The sequence below is a fragment of the Elephas maximus genome, chromosome 23 (genome assembly GCF_024166365.1).
Source record: "Elephas maximus indicus isolate mEleMax1 chromosome 23, mEleMax1 primary haplotype, whole genome shotgun sequence".
Classification (NCBI taxonomy): domain Eukaryota; kingdom Metazoa; phylum Chordata; class Mammalia; order Proboscidea; family Elephantidae; genus Elephas; species Elephas maximus.
The window spans coordinates 63,643,216-63,659,285 of NC_064841.1; the positions used below are offsets into that span (position 1 = coordinate 63,643,216).

The window sequence follows — 16,070 nt, forward strand, 5'->3', positions numbered from 1 at the left end:
GACTTATCTGAAATATTTTACCACACTGAAGTTTGTTGTTGTTATTAACTGTTGTCGTGTCACTTTTTGACTCATAGCCACCCCATGTGACAGAGTAGAACTGTCCCATGGGATTTTCTAGGCTATAATCTTTTCTTTATTATTATTTTTATTGTGCTTTAAGTGAAAGTTTACGAATCTAGTCACTCTCTCATACAAAAATTTATATACACCTTGCTATGTACTCCTAGTTGCTCTCCCTCTAATGAGACAACACACTCCTTCTCTCCACCCTGTATTCCCTGTGTCCATTCAGCCAGCTTCGGGCCCTCTGTGCCTTCTCATCTCCCCTCCAGACAGAAGCTGCCCACATAGTCTCATGTGTCTACTTCAGCCAAGAAGCTCACTCCTCATCAGTATCATTTTCTACTTAAAAGGTCTTTTTAATGACCTTTTGTTTTCTTCACATATGATGCCCTTGACGTCATTCCACTACTCATCTGGTCTTTGGTCGTTAGTGTTCAATGCATCAAATCTATTCTTGAGATGGTCTGTAAACTCACATGGGATATACTCAAGGTTGTACTTTGGCTCTAGTCAACTTGTTCTAATTTTCTTCAAATTCAACTTCAACTTGCATATAAGCAATTGATAGTCTGTTCTGCAGTCCGGCCCTGGCCTTGTTCTGACTCATGATATTGATCTTTTCCATCGTCTCTTTCCACAGATATAGTCAATTTGATTCCCGTGTATTCCATCTGGTGAGATCTACTGTATTTTTTTTTTTTATAGTCGCTGTTTATTTTGGTGAAAAAAGGTATTTGCAATGAAAAAGTTGTTGGTCTTGCAAAATTCTATCATGCAATCTCCAGCGTTATTTCTATCACCAAGGCCATAGTTTCCAACTACCAATCCTTCTTTGTTTCCAACTTTCACATTCCAATCACCAGTAATTATTAATGCACCCTGATTGCATGTTTGATCAATTTCAGGCTGCAAAGTTGGTAAAAATCTTCAATTTCTTCATCTTTGGCCTTAGTGGTTGGCGTGAAAAATTGAATAATAGTCGTATTAACTGGTCTTCCTTGTAGGCATATGGATATTATCCTATCACTGACAGCATTGTACTTCAGGATAGATCTTGAAATGTTCTTTTTAATGATGAATGAGACACCATTCCTCTTCCAGTTCTCATTCCTGGTATAGTAGACATATGATTGTCTGATTCAAAATGGCTGATACCAGTCCATTTCAGCTCACTAATGCCTAGGATATCAATGTTTATGTGTTTCATTTCTTTTTTGACAATTTCCAATTTTCCTAGATTCATAAATTCATACTTTGTACATTTCAATTATTAAGGGATGTTTGCAGCTGTTTATTCTCATTTTGAGTTGCGCCACATCAGCAAATGAAAGTCCCAAAAGCTTGACTCCATCCACGTCATTAAGGTTTTTGAGAAGGCAGCCTTTCCCCAGCTGTCTTTTTAGTGCCTTTCAACCTGGAAGGTTCATCTTTTGGCACTATATCGGACAATGTTCCACTGCTATTAATAAGGCTTCACTGGCTAGTTTTTTTCCAGAAGTAGACTGACAGGTCCTTCTTCCTAGTCTGTCTTAGTCTGGAAGCTGAGCTGGAACCTGTCTACCATGGGTGATCCTGCTGCTATTTGAATACTGGTAGCATGGCATCACAGCAACATGCAAGCCCCCAGAACACAACATACCAACAGACACAAGGGAGGAACACGTCAATAGAGAAAAAAACATTTTTCCCCAACTATTTGGTTGCATTAAGGTATAGTTTGTACAGGAGAGTACTTGGATCCTAAAATATTAATAAATTTTAGATTGCTATTCTTTAGTTCCATTTTATACCTCCCATAATTTTTTAAAGAGTCATCTTAGGATACAGAATTGTGTCTCTTTAGGAAGCTGGGAATTAAATTACTTCTGGAATCAAGTCTTAAGCCAAATAGTCTTTGAAGAACACAATGAGTGGGAGGCCAGGCCACGATGGTGGAGTAGTCAGACCCTTCTGGTGGTCCCTCTTACAACAAAGACTCAAAAAAAACACATGTGAATTGATTAAATATATGACAAGCTAGGAGCCCTGAACATCAAAGGCAAAGTTAAGAAATCAGACTGAGCAGCAGGGGGAGGGAGAGACGGTCCAGAAGCAGCAAGGAGTTGCCATACCTGACTCGGCACAATCATGGCAGGGCTGGTGGTAGCATTCAGGAGGTGGTTTCCTCAGCAAGAGAGCAAGCAGTGCAGGCCCAATCTCCTGGTGCTACCACGCAGGTCTGGCAGTAACATCTGATACGCGCTTTCCATAGCAAGAGAGAGCGAGCAGGACAGAGTCAACTCATGCCTCCAGAATCAGCAAAGAACAGCACTCTTGGTGAAAAATAAGTCCTTACATCTAATCTACAGCGCAGATCAAAAAGTCCCGCTTTCGAAAGAACTCTCTCCAATTAATCTGATCCCTCCTCCCTCTCCCCCAGCCTCCGAGACAGCTTCGGTAGTGGTTGATTTCCTTGGGCCTGAGATAGGTCCTGCTGCGTGCCCTGAGCTATTCTCCCAGCCTTGGAGAAGGAACAAATTAACAAATGGGAAAAAATAATCTGCCTTCTCCCCTTAACTGGGAACTCTGGGCACAAGTGGCCCACAGATTCTGCATACCCTTCATCCCTGAAGAGACCTGCATGGGCCCATTTCAGCACCTTAGGCCCTTGTTGGCACAGTGCAACAGTGTATGTGCCTGAGGTCTGACTTCAACTGTTCCAGTTGTGTGGTGGAGAGGAGGGTTTTTGATGCTTGACACTGCTCTGCCTGTTAAGCAGGGTTCTCACTTACCCACATCAGGGATCTGAGGACTGGTGGCTCCACCCAGGCCACCTAGCCACCCACGAGAGGGGTCCAAGGATAAGTGGTGCCTCCCAGTCCTTACAGCCAAAAGCACTGTGCACCCATGGTCCAGCTGCAGAGCCCATCCACCTGTGCACTCTAGAGAACAGGGACGTACTTTCCTCATAGACACTTGGGGGACAGTTGTCAGCCCCATGCCTTGCTCAGAGTGTGACCCCCTGCTGCAACCAGATACCTGTGCCTACACCAATCACCCCTGATCCTCTAAGACCAAAGGTGAGAGCCTGCACCACACACTTGGTGACTGACTACCTGGACACCTGAGCTGAATCCATGCAAGAAAAGTGAATGGACTTCTAGGCTTATATACCTGGTCACAGCTCTAGCTATCTGGTGACAGGACATTAAAGCTTCAAAGGTGACAATAATCAAGCTAGCTCACTTGAGCAGCCTATTTGGGTATATCAAAACAAAACAAAGCAAGAAGCTAGGATACAGTAAGCAAACATAAAATAAATTAATATAATAACTTATAGATGGCTTGGAGACAATATTCAATATCAAATCACATAAAGAAGCAGACCATAATAACTTCAACAAGCTCCCAAAACAAAGAATCAAGGAATCTTCCAGATGAAGATATTTTCCTGGAATTACCAGAGGTAGAATACAAAAGATTAATATAGAGAACTTGTCAAGCGATCAGGAAGTAGATCAGGCAAAACACAGAACAAGCCAAGGAACACAGAGACAAAGCAGCTGAAGAAATTAAGAGGGTTATTCAAGAGCATAGTGAAAAACTTAATAGGCTGAAAGAAACCTTAGAGAGATAAAAGAAAAGAAAACAAAAAAAAACAAACCCATGCCCTCAAGTCAAGTCTGACTCATAGCAACCCTATAGGACAGAATAGAACTGCCCTATAGGGTTTCTAAGGAGGGCCTGGTGGATTCGAACTGCTGACCTTTTGGTTAGCAGTTGTAGCACTTAACTACTATGCTACCAGGGTATTCTTAGAGAGAAAAAAAAAAAAAGATAGCAATCAGAAATTCAAAGGATTAACAATAAAATTTCAGAATTAGAAAACTCAATAGAAAATCAGAGGAGCAGATTTGAGGAAATGGAAGTCAGAATTAGTGAGAATGAAGATAAAACACTCGGCACCAATATAATAGAAGAAAAATCAGAAAAAAGATTTTTCTTTAAAATGAAGAAACCTTAAGAATCACATGGGGCTTTATCAAGAGAAATAACCTATGAGTGATTGGAGTACCAGAGCAGGGAGGGAGAACAGACAATAGAATTGTGGAAGAGTTGTTGGCAGAAAATTTTCCGATATCGTGAAAGACGAGAAGATATCTATGCAAGATGCTCATCGAACCCCACACAAGGTAGATACCAAAAGAAAGTCACCAAGACATATTATAATCAAACTTGCCAAAACCAAAGATAATGAGAGAATTTTAAGAGCAGCTAGGGATTAATGAAAAGTCACCTACAAAGGAGAGTCAGTAAGAATAAACTCAGACTACTCAACAGAAACCATGCAGACAAGAAGGCAATGGGATGACATATATAAAGCCTTCAAGGAAAAAACTGCCAGCCAAGAATCATATATCCAGCAAAACTGTCTCAAAAATATGAAGGGGAAAATAGGACATTTTCAGATAAACAGAAGCTTAGGGCATTTATAAAAAACCAAACCAAAACTACAGGAAATACTAAAGGGAGTTCTCTGGCTAGAAAATCAGTAACATCAGATAACAACCCAAGACTAGAACACAAGACAGAGCAACTAGATATCAACCCATATAGGGAAATCACAAAAATAAATCAAGATGAAAAAAATGCTCAAAACAGGGTAACAGTGATGCCATTCTGTAACAGATGGCACTAAATCAATAAAAGTACTAAAAAATGTAGTCATAGATTTTTCCTATGGAGAGGAAGGCAAGGCAATATAAAGAGATAAAAGTTTGGTTTAAACTTAGAAAAACAGGGATAAATAATAAGGTAACCACAAAGGAGACTAACAATCCTACACATCAAAATAAAATACAAGAAAGACATAAAGACTCAGCAAAAACAAAATCAACAACAATGAAAAGAAAAGAAAAGACAATATCTAAAGAAAAACTACTCAGCACAAAAACTTAAGTAGAAAAAAGAAACCCAACAATACACAGAAAAAGACATCAAAATGACAGCACTAAACTCATAAAAAAAAAAAATACCTATCCATAAATACACTAAATGTAAATGGATTAAATACACCAATAAAGAGACAGAGTGACAGGATGGATAAAAAAATACTCTATTTGCTGCCTACAAGTGACATACCTTAGACTTAAAGACACAAACAAACTAAAACTCAAAGGATGGAAGAAAATATATCAAGGAAACAACAAACAAAAAAGAGCAGGAGTGGCAATATTAATTTCTGAAAAAATAGACTTTAAAGTTAAATTCACAAAGGATAAGGAAGGATGCTACGTAATGATTAAACAGACAATGTACCAAGAAGATATAACCATATTAAATATTTATGCACCCAACAACAGGGCTTCAAGATACATAAAACAAACTCTACCACCACTGAAAAGTAGGATACACAGCTTCACGATAATAGTAGGAAATTTCTTTGCACCACTTTCGGTGAAGGACAGGACATCCAGAAAGAAGCTCAATAAAGACACAGAAGATCTAAATGCCACAATCAACCAACTGACCTCATAGACATATACAGAATACTTCACCCAACAGCAGTCAAGTATACTTTCTTTTCCAACATACATGGAACATTCTCTAGAATAGAACACATATTAGGTCATAAAGCAAGCATTAACAGAATACAAAACATTGAAATATTACAAAGCATCTTCTCTGACCATAAAGCAGTAAACTAGAAGTCAATAACAGAAATATCAGGGAAAAGAGTTCCAACACATGGAAACTGAACAACACCTTGCTCAAAAAATACTAGGTTATAGAAGAAATTAAGGACAGAATAAAGAAATTCATAGAATCCAAGGAGAAATACTTCCTATTAGAACTTTTGGGACACAGATAAAGCAGTCCTAAGAGGTCAATTTCTAGCAATAAAAGCATACATCCAAAAACAAGAAAGGGCCAAAATCAAACAATTATCCCTACAACTTGAACAAATGGAGAGCAACAAAAGAAACCCTCAGGCACCAGAAGAAAGTAAATAATAAAAATTAGAGCAGAATTAAATGAAATAGAGAACAGAAAAACAACTGAGTTAACAAGACCAGAAGCTGGTTCTTTAAAAAGATTAACAAAATCGATAAACCACTGGCCAAACTGACAAAAGAAAAACAAGAGAGGAAGCAAATAACCCAAATAAGAAATGAGATGGGCGATATCACAACGGACCCAAGCGAAATTAAAAGAATCATATCACATTACTATGAAAAACTGTGCTGTAACAAATTTGAAAACCTAGAAGAAAATGGGCAAATTTCCAGAAACACACTACCTACCTAAACTAACAGAGGTAGAACAACTAAATAAACCCATAACAAAAGAAGAGATTGAAAAGGTAATTAAAAAACTTCCAACAAAAAAAAAAGCCCTGGCCTTGATGGCTTCGTTGGAAAATTATACCAAACTTTCAAAGAAGAGTTAACACCACTACTACTAAAGGTATTTTAGAGCATAAAAAAGGATGCAGTACTCCCAAACTCATTCTATGAAGCCACGAAAACCCTCAACAAACTTCTAGCCAATAGAATTCAAAAACATATCAAAAAAATTTCAGTTGGATCACCTTTCTTGGAAATAGGCATAAATGTGGATCTCTTCCAGTCAGTTGGCCAAGAAGCTGTCTTCCGTATTTCTTGGCATAGACAAGTGAGCACCTCCAGCGCTGCATCTGTTTGTTGAAACATCTCAATTGATATTCCAGCAATTCCTGGAGCCTTGTTTTTCACCAATGCCTTCAGACAAGCTTGGACTTATTCCTTCAGTACCATTGGTTCCTGATCACATGCTGCCTCTTGAAATGGTTGAACATTGACTAATTCTTTTTGGTACAATGACTGTGTATTCCTTCCATTTTCGTTGGTTGCTTCCTGTGTCGTTTAATATTTTCCCCTTAGAATCCTTCACTCTTGCAACTCGAGGCATGAATTTTTTCTTCAGTTCTTTCCACTTGAGAAATGCCGAGCGTATTCTTCCCTTTTGGTTTTCCATCTCCAGCTCTTTGCATGTCATTATAATACTTAACTTTGTCTTCTCGAGACACTCTTTGAAATCTTCTGTTCAGTTCTTTTACTTTATCAATTCTTTCTTTTGCTTTAGCTGCTCGACATTTGAGAGCAAGTTTCAGAGTCTCCTCTGACATCCATCTTGGTCTTTTCTTTCTTTCCTGTCTTTTAAATGACCTCTTGCTTTCTTCATGTATGATGTCCTTCCACAACTCATCCAGTCTTCGGTCACTAGTGTTCAATGCGTCAAATGTATTCTTCAGAGGATGTACTCAAGGTCATATTTTGGCTCTCATGGATTTGCTCTGATTTTCTTCAGTTTCAGCTTGAACTTGCATATGAGCAATTGATGGTCTGTTCCACAGTGGGCCCCTGGCCTTGTTCTGACTCATGATATTGAGCTTTTCCATCATCTCTTTTCATAGATGTAGTTAGTTTTATTTCTGTGTGTTCCTTCTGGCGAGGTCTATGTGTATAGTCACCATTTATATTGGTGAAAGAAGGTATTTGCAATGAAGAAGTCGTTGGTCTTGCAAAATTCTATCATTCGATCTCCGGCATTGTTTCTACCAGCAAGGCCATATTTTCCAACTACTGATCCTTCTTCTTTGTTTCCAACTTTCACATTCCAATTGCCAGTAATTATCAATGCATCTTGATTTCATCTTTGATCAATTTCAGACTGCAGCAGCTGATAAAAATCTTCTATTTCTTCATCTTTGGCTCCAGTGGTTGGTTCGTAAATTTGAGTAATAGTCATATTCACTGGTCTTCCTTGTAGGCATATGGATATTATCCTGTCACTGACAGCGTTGTACTTCAGGATAGATCTTAAAACATTCTTTCTGATGATGAATGCAACACCATTCCTCTTCAAGTTGTCATTCCCAGCATAGTAGACTATATGATTGTCCAATTCAAAATGGCCAATACCAGTCCATCTCAGCTCACTAATGCCTAGGATATCCATGTTTATGCGTGCATTTCATTTTTGATGATTTCCAGTTTTCTAGATTCCTACTTCGTACATTCCAGGTTCTGATTATTAATGGATGTTTGCAGCTGTTTCTTCTCATTTTGAGTCGTGCCACATCAGCGAATGAAGGTCCCAAAAGCTTTACTCCATCCACATCATTAAGGTCGACTCTCCTTTGAGGAGGCAGCTCTTCCTTAGTCATCTTTTGGGTGCCTTCCAACTTGGGAGGCTCATCTTCCAGCACTATATCAGACAGTGTTCTGCTGCTATTCATAAGGTTTTCACTGGCTGATGCTTTTCAGAAGTAGACTGCCGGGTCCTTCTTCCTAGTGTGTCTTAGTCTGGAAGCTCAGCTGAAATCTGTCCTTCATGGGTGACCCTGCTGGTATCTGAATACCAGTGGCATAGCTTCCAGCATCACAGCAACATGCAAGCCCCCACAGTACAACAAACTGACAGACATGTGGGGGACACGAAAGTGGAAATTATAGAACAATATCATTAATATAGGAAACCCTGGTGGCGTAGTGGTTAAGTGCTATAGCTGCTAACCAAAGGGTCAGCAGTTTGAATTCTCCAGGCGCTCCTTGGAAACTCTGTGGGGCAGTTCTGCTCTGTCCTATAGGGTCGCTATGAGTCGGAATCGACTCGATGGCACCGGGTACTGGGTATCATTAATATCACACGCAAGCAAAATTTTGCTGAAGATCATTCAAAAACGGCTGCAGCAGTATATCAACAGGGAACTGCCAGAAATTCAGGCCGGTTGCAGAACAGGACGTGGAACGAGGGATATCATTGCTGATGTCAGATGGATCCTGGCTGAAAACAGAGAATACCAGAAGGATGTTTACCTCTGTTTTATTGACTATGCAAAGGCATCCGACTGTGTGGATCATAACAAATTATGGGTAACATTGCAAAGAACGGGAATTCCCGAACACTTAATTGTGCTCATGAGGAACCTTTACATAGATGAAGAGGCAGTTGTTCGGACAGAACAAGGGGACACTGATTGGTTTAAAGTCAGGAAAGGTGTGTGTCAGGGTTGTATTCTTTCACCATATCTATTCAATCTGTATGCTGACCAAATAATACGAGAAGCTGGACTATATGAAGAGGAACGGGGCATCAGGATTGGAGGAAGGCTCATTAACAACCTGCATTATGCAGATGACACAACCTTGGTTGCTGAAAGTGAAGAGGACTTGAAGCACTTACTAATGAAGATCAAAGACCACAGCCTTCAGTACAGATTACACCTCAACATAAAGAAAACAAAAATCCTCACAACTGGACCAAAGACCAACATCATGATAAAGGGAGAAAAGATTGAAGTCAAGGATTTCATTTTACTTGGATCCACAATCAACAGCCATGGAAGCAATCAAGAAATCAAAAGACCCATCGCATTGGGCAAATCTGCTGCAAAGGACCTCTTTAAAGTGTTGAAGAGCAAAGATGTCACCTTGAAGACTAAGGTGCGCCTGACCCAAGCCATGGTATTTTCAATAGCATCATATGCATGTGAGAGCTGGGCAATGAATAAGGAAGATTGAAGAAGAATTGATGCCTTTGGATTGTGGTGTTGGTGAAGAATATTGAATATACCATGGACTGCCAGAAGAACGAACAAATCTGTCTTGGAAGAAGTACAACCAGAATGCTCCTTAGAAGCAAGGATGGAAAGACTGCATCTTACATGATTTGGACATGTTGTCAGGAGGGATGAGTCCCTGGAGAAGGACATCATGCTTGGCAGTGTACAGGGTCAGTGGAAAAGAGGAAGACCCTCAATGAGGTGGATTGACACAGTGGCTGCAACAATGAGCTCAAGCATAGCAACGATTGTGAGGATGGCTCAGGACCAGGCAGTGTTTCGTTCTGTTGTGCACAGGGTCGCTATGAGTCGGACCTGACTCAATGGCACCTAACAACAACAACAACATCAAAAAATAATTCACCATGACCAAGTGGGACTCATACCCGGTAAGCAGGGATGGTTCAACTTAGAAAAATAATCAAAGCAATCCATCATATAAATAAAACAAAAGACAAGAACCACATGATCTTATCAATTGATGCAGAAAACGCATTTGACAAATGCATTTGACATTCACAATAAAAACTCTCAACAAAATAGGAATAGGTGGAAAATTTATCAACATAATAAAGGGCATTTATACAAAGCCAACAGCCAACATCATCTTAAATGGAGAGAGTCTGAAAGCATTTCCCTTGAGAACAGGAACCAGACAGGGATGCCCTTTATCACCACTCTTATTTAACATTGTGCTAGAGGTCCTAGCCAGAGCAATTAGGCTAGATAAAGAAATAAAGGGCATCCAGATTGGTAAGAAGTAAAAGTATCTCTATTTGCAGATGCTACGATCTTACACACAGAAAACCCTAAAGAATCCTCAAGAAAACTACTGAAACTAATAGAAGATTTCAGCAAAGTATCAGAATACAAGACAAACATACAAAAGTCAGTTGGATTCCTCTACACCAACAAAGAGAATGTAGAAGAGGAAATCACCAAATCAATACCATTTACAATAGCCCCCAAGAAGATAAAATACTTACGAATAAATTGAACCAGAGACATAAAAGACCTATACAAAGAAAACTGCAAGAAACTAAAAGAGACCTACATAAGTGGAAAAACATACCTTGCTCATGGATAGGAAGACTCAAGATTGTAAAAATGTCTATTCTACCCAAAGGGATCTACAGATACAATAGAATCCTGACCCAAATACCAATGACATTTTTTAACGAGGTGGAGAAACAAATCACCTACTTCAAATGGAAGGGAAAGAGGCCCCGGATAAGTAAAGCATTACTGAAAAAGAAGAACAAAGTGGGAGGCCTCACACTACCTGATTTTACAACCTATTGTACCGCCACAGTAGTCAAAACAGCCTGGTACTTGTACAACAACAGACACATAGATCAATGGAACAGAATTGAGAATCCAGATATAAATCCATCCTCACATATGAGCAGCTGACAAAGGCCCAAAGTTCGTTACAAAGGGAAAAGATAGTCTCTTTAATGAATGGTGCTGGCATAACTAGATGCCCATCTGCAAAAAAATGAAACAAGACCCATACCTCACACCATGCACAAAAACTAACTCAAAATGGAGCAAAGACCTAAATATAAAACGAAAACAATAAAGATCATGGAAGAAAAAACAGGGACAACACTAGGAGCCCTAATACACGGCATAAACAGTATACAAAACATTACTAACAATGCCCAAACACCAGAAGAGAAACTAAATAACTGGGAGCTCCTAAAAATCAAACACTTATGCTCATCCAAAGACTTCAACAAAAGAGTAAAAAGATTGCCTACAGACTGGGAAAAAGGTTTTGGCTTCGACAAATTCAATCAGTGTCTGATCTCTATAATCTGCACGATACTTGTCGTGGATTGAATTGTGTCACTCCCCCCCCACACACACAAAATATGTGTCATCTTGGTTAGGCAGTGATTCCCAGTATTGTGCGATTGTCCTCCATTTTGTGATTGTAATTTTATGTTAAAAGGATTAGGGTGGGATTGTGATACCACCCTTACTCAGGTCACCTCCCTGATCTAGTGTAAAGGCAGTTTCCCTGGGGTGTGGCCTGCACCACCTTTTATCTCTCAAGAGATAAAAGGAAAGAGAAGCAAGCAGAGAGTTGGGGACCTCATACCACCAAGAAAGCAGCACCAGAAGCAGAGCTCATCCTTTGGACCCAGGGTCCCTGCAACTGAGAAGCTCCTTGTCCAGGGGAAGATTGAGGACAAGGACCTTCCTCCAGAGCCAACAGAATGAGAAAGCCCTCCCCTGGAGCCAATACCCTGAATTTGAAATTTTAGCCTACTTTACTGTGAGAAAATAAATTTCTTTTTATTAAAGCCATCCACTTGTGCTATTTCTATTATAGCGGCACTAGATGACTAAGACAATACTGCAAAAACTCAACAACAAAAAGACAAATAACCCAATTAAAAATGGGCAAAGGATATGAACAGGCACTTTACCAAAGAAGACCTTCAGATAGCTAACAGATACATGAGGAAACGTTCATGGTCGTTAGCCATTAGAGAAATGCAAATCAAAGCTACAATGAGATACCATCTCACCCCAACAACAACAACAACAACAAAAAAGCTGGCATTAATCAAAAAAACACAAAATAATAAATGTTGGAGAGGCTGTGGAGAGATTGGAACACTTACACACTGCTGGTGGGAATGTAAAATGGTACAATCACTTCGGAAATCAATTTGGTGCTTCCTTAAAAATCTAGAAATAGAACTACTGTATGTCCAGCAATTCCACTACTTGGAATATATCTTAGAGAAATAAGAGCCCTCACAGGAACAGATACATGCATACCCATGTTCACTGCAGCATGTTTGCAACAGCAAGAAGAAGGAAGTAACCAAGGTGCCCATCAACGGATGAATGGATAAGTAAATTACGATATATTCACATAATGAAATACTACACAACGATTGAGAACAATGACGAATCAGTGAAACATCTCATAACATGGAGGAATCTGGAAGGCATTGTACTCAATGAAATTAGTCAGTTGCAAAAGGACAAATATTGTATGAGACCGCTATTATAAAGACTCAAGAAAAAGTTTAAACACAGAAGAAAATATTCCTTGATGGTTATGAGGGTGGGGAGGGAGGGAGAGGGGTTTGTCACTAATTAAATAGTAGACAAGAACTATTTTAGGTGAAGCGAAAGACAACACAATACAAGCGAGGTCAGCACAACTGGACTAAACCAAAAGCTAAGATGTTTCCTGAATACAACCAAATGCTTCCAAGGCCAGAGTAGCAGGAACGGCATTCTGGGGACCATGGTTTCAGGGGACATCTAGGTCAACTGGCATAACAAAGTTTATTAAGAAAACATTCTGCATCCCACTTTGGTGAGTGGCGTCTAGAGTCTTAAATGCTAGCAAGCGGCCATCTAAGATGCATCAATTGGTCTCAACCCACCTGGAGCAAAGAGGAATGAAGAAGACCAAAGACACAAGGTAAACATGAATCCAGGAGACAGAAAGGGCCACATAAACCAGAGACTCCATCAGCCTGAGCCTGGAAGAACTAGTTGGTGCCCAGCTACTACCAATCACTGCCGTGACAGGAAACACAACAGAGAATCCCTGATGGAGCAGGAGAACAGTGGGATGCAGACCTCAAATTCTCATAAAAAGAGCAGACTTAATGGTCTGACTGAAACTAGAAGGACCCCAGAGGTCATTGTCCCCAGACCCTCTCTTAGCCCAGGCCCGGAACCATTCCCAAAGCCAAATCTTCAGACAGGGATTAGACTGGACTATGAGACAGAAGATGATACTGGTAAGGAGTGAGCTTCTTGGCTCAAGTAGACACGTAAGACTATGTGGGCACCTCCTGTCTGGAGGTGAAAGGAGAAGCCAGAGGGGGTCAGAAGCTGGTTGAATGGACATGGGGAACACAGGGTAGAGAGGAGGAGTGTGCTGTCTCATTAGGGGGAGAGCAGCTAGGAGTACATAGCAAGGTATGTATAAGTTTTTATATGAGAGACTGACTTGATTTGTAAACTTTCACTTAAAGCACAATAAAAAAAAAAAAGCAGAGAACATTTCCTAGCTGATCTGAGAAAGAGTTGATGACGAAAGAAGGAGGGAAGATTCAAATAGAGAGAGGGACTCACCCTGTTGTTTGTTGTCTTTGAAGACAGAGGAAGGAGGCCACAAGAAATGCAGGCAACTTCAAGAATCTGGCGATGGTCCTCAGCTGACAGTCAGCAAGAACACAGGGACGGTAGTCCTATAACCACAAGGAACTGAATTTTTCCAACAACCCTAGTGAGCAAGAAAATTTATCTCCCCTTAGAGCCTCTAGTGAGATTCATCACAGGCTTCTGACCTACAGAAATGTAAGATAATAAATGAGTGCTGCTTAAGCAAAAAAAAAAAAAAGTTAGCAATTTTCACTTTACTCATTCACTCTAGATTATGCTTACAATGACATCAGTAGAACTGGTACAAGGACACAGGAATCAAAACTCTGCCAGACCAACAATCTAACCAACCTATAATTCATTTTTAGTAGTACATTGTTATGGATTGAATTGTGTCCCCCCAAAATACGTACTGTAAATCCTAACTTCTATGCGTGTGGTTACAATTCCACTTGGGAATGGGTTGTCTTCGTTATGTTAATGAGACAGGATTAGTGTAGAGTGTGTCTTAAGTCAACCTCCTTTGAGATATGAAAGAGATTAAACAAGCAAGCAAAAGAAGCAGAGATGGGAGAAGAGAAATGCCAAGGCACATGAAGATTGCCCAGGAGCAGAAGTTCAGGAGGGACAAGGACATTCTTCCAGAGCCAACAGAAAGAGAAACCTTGCCCTAGTGCCAGCTGTCTGAATTCAGACTTCTAGCCTCCTGAAATGTGAGAAAATAAATTTCAATTTGTTAAAGTAAAAAAAAAAATACGATGAGTGAAATTATTTGACATACATACTGTTGAGATTTTGCATTTAATCCCTTACTGTACTTTCTACTGTCTTTTATTCATAGACAAAAAAGTATCAGAAGATTAGGATATACATACTCGCTTAGCGATCCTATTCCCAACCAGACACATTACAATGATGAGTACAGCTGGAAATCCTATTCTAAAGAAGATTTGATCAACCCTGGGACTGACAGAGGAATCAGAAACCACAAACTTCACCCCAGTCAAGTAAGATAATATCTGTAGATCTTTTTACTTGGATGCTGTAGCATCACACCTAAGAATGTGAGTTTGAGTATGCTGCAAAGACCCTGGGATACGAGGTCCTTCTCATCCTGCCTACCTTCTCACATTTATTTCTAACCACATCCCCCCATCCCTAGTCCCCATGACCTGTGTTTTGCGCACTCTCAAACCTCCATGCTGCCTTGTATAATTTCATTGCCTCTATCTAGAATGTGTTTATCCTATCCATCAAGGCCAAGTTTAACGAGAGCCATCTTTAACTGCCTTCTCTCCTGGAAAGAAGTACAGGCAGTCCCCAGATTATGAACGAGTTCTCCTCCTAAGTCTGTCTTTAAGTCAAATTTGTATGTAAACCGAAATGGTTAGGCACTGTTCATATTTAACATCAGTTAGTCAAATGTTTGTCTTAGTATATAGCATATAGTGTACCTTTCTATGCCTAAAAAACATTAAAGAAGCAATTCCAGATACACTAAAATATCTTTAACATAATACGGTAGTAATAGTAATGTTTTGATGCGTGTTGCAAAGTAGCTCCCACTTGTTATTACAAACCATTATATGTACCTCAAATTTTTAATAAAATAGCCTTTACAGTGGTTGATTCGTGACTACAGGTTGTATGTAAGTCGGACGTTCCTAACCCGGGGACTGCCTATAACTGATCCTCTCTGTGTTCAGTTGGCACTGTACAACCTTCTCTCATCATAAAAGGCAACGCTCAGTTGTATTAAAGGGTTCCATTTACTTATCTGCCAGCTGGGATGAAGCCAATTGGATGCATCCAATGAGTGTTACAGTGGCAGAGTGGACAGGATCTTGATGACTGAAAAGATGGGAGAGATAAGGAAGAGGAAAGAGCCAAGGGCGCTGTTCATATTTTGGAGGTGGACACCTGAGTATATGCTGATGTTGTTTGCTGACCTGGATCACAGGGGAGAGCCAGTCTTGGTGGAGAAGGGAGAAGAAGAAAATGAATTCAGTGTAAGTCATGTTGGTTGACGCTGTGTCCAGCAGGCAGTTGAATATGCTGGTCTGGAGCCCATGTGAGTTGGGTGAGGTGGACGTGTGGACTTGGGAACCATTAGGGCACACATACATCCCCACTTAACTGGGTTTTTCATTATAACTCTATTAGTCTCTTAAATATTTTCCTTAAGATTTTTAGTTAATGTAAAATAATTAATTATAATATTTCATTGTATATATATACATGTACATACACGTAAGCATATAGTTTCCCTGCT

At 39.9% G+C, this 16,070-nt stretch overlaps 1 protein-coding gene across 6 annotated transcripts in view; it reads left to right on the plus strand.

The window, feature by feature from the left end:
* The window catches only part of TEX26 (testis expressed 26), a 63,353-nt gene that overhangs the window by 23,601 nt on the left and 23,682 nt on the right, over nt 1-16,070 (plus strand). For all 6 annotated transcript variants that reach the window (XM_049867701.1, XM_049867705.1, XM_049867702.1 and 3 more), the window contains one exon: nt 14,640-14,805. In XM_049867701.1, the coding sequence (XP_049723658.1) occupies nt 14,640-14,805 (166 nt within the window). The remainder of the gene's footprint in view (nt 1-14,639; nt 14,806-16,070) is intronic.